Source organism: Castanea sativa, chromosome 2 (genome assembly GCF_040712315.1).
Source record: "Castanea sativa cultivar Marrone di Chiusa Pesio chromosome 2, ASM4071231v1".
Classification (NCBI taxonomy): Eukaryota; Viridiplantae; Streptophyta; class Magnoliopsida; order Fagales; family Fagaceae; genus Castanea; species Castanea sativa.
The window spans coordinates 28,684,196-28,689,480 of record NC_134014.1 but is presented as its reverse complement, the minus strand read 5'-3'; the positions used below and the strand labels follow the sequence as shown (position 1 = coordinate 28,689,480).

The 5,285-nt window shown below is 37.0% G+C and overlaps 1 protein-coding gene across 1 annotated transcript; it reads left to right on the top strand.

Annotated features, from left to right (window-relative positions):
* Window positions 1–1,151: 1,151 nt before the first annotated feature.
* On the top strand, window positions 1,152–4,844 carry LOC142625675 (probably inactive leucine-rich repeat receptor-like protein kinase At3g28040). The gene is made up of 2 exons (XM_075799353.1): window positions 1,152–2,833; window positions 3,148–4,844. Exons 1-2 carry the CDS (start codon window positions 1,281–1,283, stop codon window positions 4,622–4,624), a joined length of 3,030 nt encoding a protein of 1,009 aa, XP_075655468.1. The 5' UTR covers window positions 1,152–1,280; the 3' UTR covers window positions 4,625–4,844.
* Window positions 4,845–5,285: the final 441 nt, after the last annotated feature.

Genomic DNA, 5,285 nt, shown 5'->3' with positions numbered 1-5,285 from the left:
AATGCGATATGAAGATCTAGTTAAAAGCAATTAAATCTTAATAAATAAAAGTGTATGTAGTAAAAAATAAAATTAGATCATGTTCTCCTTATGTTATATAGATTATTTCTTTTCATTTCGATAGGTGAAGTGTTCAATTTTAGACATAAAATCTATTTTTTTACTACATATTATTTTAAATATTATATTTTATAGTATGGTATAGTCTCTTAGGAATATCTAAGAAATATGCAGTTCCAATTTCATGTATCTATATTAGTAAACGAAACTCAATCAATAATCCGAAACTACTCCTATGATAAGAAAAATTATAAATATAATAATCTCTTTTTAAGAGAATGAAAATTTTGAATAATATATTTGAAACTCAAACAGTTTAGTTGTATAGGAAAAACAAATTAGGAAAGATATAACGCACGATAACATAATTTATCAAAATATGGACCACCTAAAAAATGAATAATATCAAAATAAATCCAAATAATAAAATGATGATATATTTTTTGAGAGAACAAATTATTTTCCACAAAATTTAGAGAACAAATTATATATTATACCATAATTGAAATATAATTATCTATTCTCACGTATCGCGTGAGTTTGCGATTAGTTTCTCTAAAAATCTAAACCAGGGACACTGTAAAACAAAAAAAATTATTTGTTTAATTTTTTTTTTATAAAAAAACCGAGCAAGGATTTTTGTTTTTACGTTGATGGATATGAACAAATATTTATGCTAGCATATCATAAAACTAAGGCTGTATTTAGTATTTACCAACCAAAACATATATACTGTGGAAGTGGAAGTAAGGTAACAGAATCAGAAAGTGCATTCAGATATTCATAATTCAAAAAAGGGCAGCAAGATAAGCTGCACAGGAAGCGACAAAAGCAAAAGGCAAGGAATTCGCTGGGAAAATTGTCATGGAGCGGTGCTATGTTGGACCAACTGTTTCCCTTTTGTCTCAGCATTTCATATCATTCTATTTCCCCTCCTCTTTCTTTACTTGACTTACTGGCAGTCTTGGCATTTTACAAAGGCTATCTCTAATTCCACTTTGGTTAATAGTCTCTCTCTCTCGTGACCATATAGTAACATCGTTTTCTCTTTCCCAGTACTGTACGAATCCTCGAGATAGAAGACTATGTTTCTCTTGGCCTAGCCATAGCCATAGCCATAGCCATATCCATATCCATATCCATATCTTATTAAAGAAACTGAGAGAAAAGAGAGAGTTCATCAAAAGAGAATAATAACAACAACAACAACAACAACAACAATGATGATAACTTTGATGGGTTTTCTCCATTTTCTACTTCTTGCTGCTGCTTCTTCTTCTTTGCAACAATATTGCATGGGGATGGGGGTCCCTATCCAACTCAACGACGATGTTTTAGGCCTTATTGTCTTCAAGTCAGACCTTCATGACCCTTCTTCGTATCTCGATTCATGGAACGAAGACGATGATTCCCCTTGCTCTTGGGAATACATTCAGTGCAACCCTGTCTCCAGTCGTGTTTCCGAGGTTTCACTTGATGGCTTAGGCTTATCTGGCAAAATTGGAAGAGGGCTCGAGAAGTTGCAACACTTGAAGGTACTCTCACTCTCACGTAACAATTTTTCTGGTACTATTAGTCCCCAACTTACTCTCACTTCTAGCCTTGAAAGACTTAATCTTAGTCACAATAGTCTTTCAGGCAATATTCCCAGTTCACTTGTGAATATGAGTTCTATTCGATTTCTTGATCTTTCTAAGAACTCATTCACTGGACCTGTCCCTGATAATCTGTTTCAAAACTGTGTTTCTATGCGCTACCTGTCTTTAGCAGAGAATATGCTTGAGGGGTTGCTTCCAAGTACACTCTCTAGTTGCTCCTTCTTGAATTACCTTAATCTCTCCAAAAACAGTTTCACTGGGAACCTAGATATTGCTTCCTGGTTTGGGTCATTGAAAAGGCTTCGGATGTTGGATATTTCCAACAATGCACTATCTGGGTCTGTACCAGCAGGAATCTCAGCCATCCATAACTTAAAGGAGCTTCTTTTAGAGGGTAATCACTTCTCAGGACCACTACCCTTTGATATAGGACTATGTCTTCACTTGAATAGGTTGGATTTAGGTGATAATCAATTCACAGAACCACTGCCAGATTCACTGCAAAGGCTGAACTCTTTGACCTTTCTCAGGGCTTCAAATAACATGTTCACAGGTTCTTTCCCTCAGTGGATATCTAACATGAGCAGTCTGCAATATATAGACTTTTCCAACAATGGTCTCATTGGGAGCCTCCCATCTTCAATGGGTTACTTGAAATCACTAAACTATTTGAGTTTGTCTGATAACAAGCTTAGTGGAAACATTCCAATGTCACTGGTTGATTGTACTCACTTATCTGTTATCAACTTGAGGTCTAACAATTTTCATGGTATGATACCGGAGGGTCTGTTTGATCTGGGATTGGAGGAAGTAGACTTTTCACAAAACGCATTAATGGGCTCAATCCCACATGGTTCGAGTAGGCTCTTTGAATCTCTACGGACATTGGATCTGTCAAGGAACAACCTTACAGGAAGTATGCCTGCAGAAATGGGTCTCTTCTCTAGCTTGACATACTTGAATATATCATGGAACAATCTACAATCCATGGTGCCCCCAGAGCTCGGATTCTTTCAGAACTTAACCATCTTAGATCTTCGTAACAACGCCTTATTCGGTCCAATCCCTGAGGACATATGTGACTCAGGAAGTTTGGGAATTCTTCAATTGGATGGCAATACATTGACGGGCCCCGTTCCTGAAGATATTGGGAATTGTACATCTCTCTACTTACTGTAAGTCTCATAGTTTATATTATGAATTCTAATTTATGCATGCAATGCATATTAATTTGGTTTGGGCTAAAACTAAGATATCCTTAATTAGCAGCTGCACTTTAGGTTCCTTAATTAAATTCAATCACATGGTTGCAATGATTAATGAATCATATGGTTGAATTTCATTACCCTTGGAAGGTAGCACTGTTTTTGCTACATTGGGCAATACAACCACGTGATTGGATTCAATTTGGGAACCTAAACTACAGCACCTAAGTAACTAAATTTTGTTATTTGATTTTTATATGCCAACTGTGATTACTTTTATGCAGGAGCCTGTCACACAATAATTTGAGTGGTTCGATTCCAGTGTCCGCTTCTAAGTTGAAAAGGCTGAAGATTTTAAATTTGGAGTTCAATGAGCTAAGCGGAGAGATACCCCAAGAACTTGGAAGATTGGAAAATCTACTTGCTGTAAATATATCTTATAACAGGCTCACAGGCAGGCTTCCTGTTGGGGGTATATTTCAAAGCCTGGATGAAAGTTCCTTGCAGGGAAACTTGGGTATTTGCTCACCCTTGTTGAAGGGACCATGTAAGATGAATGTTCCAAAGCCTCTAGTCCTTGACCCCAATGCCTACGGGAATCAAATGGGTAATCATAAACAAAGAGACAGATCTTCCAACTCCACACAACTCAGTCATCATAAGTTCCTTAGTGTTTCTGCTATTGTAGCTATTTCAGCAGCAATACTAATCGCAATTGGGGTGATTGTTATCACCTTACTAAATGTGTCAGCCCGGCGAAGGCTCACATTTGTGGATAATGCCTTGGAAAGCATGTGCTCAAGCTCTTCCCGCTCAGGAAGCCCACCTGTAGGGAAGCTCATTATGTTTGATTCAGGGTCATCCCCTGACTGGATTAGCAATCCAGAATCTCTACTTAACAAGGCCTCTGAGATTGGCAGTGGAGTCTTTGGAACAGTTTACAAGGCCTCATTGGGAGCACAAGGAGGAATAGTAGCAATTAAAAAGCTTGCTACCTCAAATATAATCCAATATCCCGAGGACTTTGATCGAGAAGTTAAAATCTTAGGAAAAGCAAAGCACCCGAATCTGATAGCACTGATGGGATACTACTGGACTCCTCAAACAAAGCTGCTGGTAACCGAGTATGCACCCAATGGCAGCTTACAAGCCAAACTACATGAAAGGCTTCCTTCAACCCCATCTATTTCTTGGGCCAATAGGTTCAAAATCCTGCTTGGAACAGCAAAGGGACTTGCACACTTGCATCATTCTTTCCGTCCACCCATCATTCACTACAACCTAAAACCAAGCAACATCTTGCTTGATGAGAATTACAACCCAAAGATATCAGATTTTGGACTGGCCCGGCTTCTAACAAAGCTTGAGAAGCACATAATAAGTAACAGATTTCAGAGTGCACTTGGTTACGTGGCACCAGAACTAGCATGCCAGAGCTTAAGGGTTAATGAAAAATGTGATGTTTATGGCTTTGGAATGATGATATTTGAGCTTGTGACAGGTAGAAGACCTGTGGAATATGGAGAAGACAATGTTGTGATATTGAGTGACCATGTGAGGGTGTTGCTTGAGCAAGGGAATGTGTTGGAGTGTGTTGATCACAGCATGAGTACTTACCAGGAAGATGAGGTCTTGCCAGTTCTCAAATTGGCTCTGGTTTGCACCTCTCAGATACCTTCTAGCAGGCCCTCAATGACAGAAGTGGTGCGAATACTGCAAGTCATTAAGACCCCAGTTCCACAGAGAATGGATTTTTACTAATATCATCATCCATTCAATTTGAAGCATTGTAACATCTCTTTTCTTCTCTTAACTAGCTAGAACATCAAAAAGGTTTCCTCATTGTTTCAAGTCTTTTCTTTTTTTCTTCTTTTCATTTGATAAGAATGCTCTACTAGTTATTGGCAATTTCCTGTACTTTATTGTAACCATGTTCAATGTCAAAATTGAGTTATCAATCATTTTGTTCTTTCATTATTCATTTATCTATCTCCAAACTTCGACAGAAATATACCTTTTTATTTTATTTTATTTTATTGGTGTGTGATGTAACTATACAAATGATAGCTAGGTGTATTCGAATTCTCACTTCAGATGGATTTACTTATGAGAATCATATAATGTCAATTTCTGAATAACAATTTGACTGATTTTGCTATTTCAATGTGAATTGTATCTAAAGATTTGTTTTCGTAAGTTGCAAAATTTTATTATCGAAAATATATAATAGAAATGCATAATAGACCTGGCCTTAATAACAAGGCCTAGCTACTCAAACACTCGTTTTCACAAGTTGCGCCTTGAACTTTTGGGAAAAGAATCATTCTCTATTTGAAATGAATTCATTTCATACTGAAGGTTAAATTTTACTAATCTGAAGGTGTACATTGGTACCCTACATTCTACAACATCACGTCTTGTT

Coding starts and splice junctions, on each gene's coding strand:
- LOC142625675 (XM_075799353.1), top strand. CDS start 1,281: ATGATGATAACTTTGATGGGTTTTCTCCATTTTCTACTTCTTGCTGCT. Junction 2,834..3,147: donor TGTACATCTCTCTACTTACT/GTAAGTCTCATA, acceptor ACTTTTATGCAG/GAGCCTGTCACACAATAATT.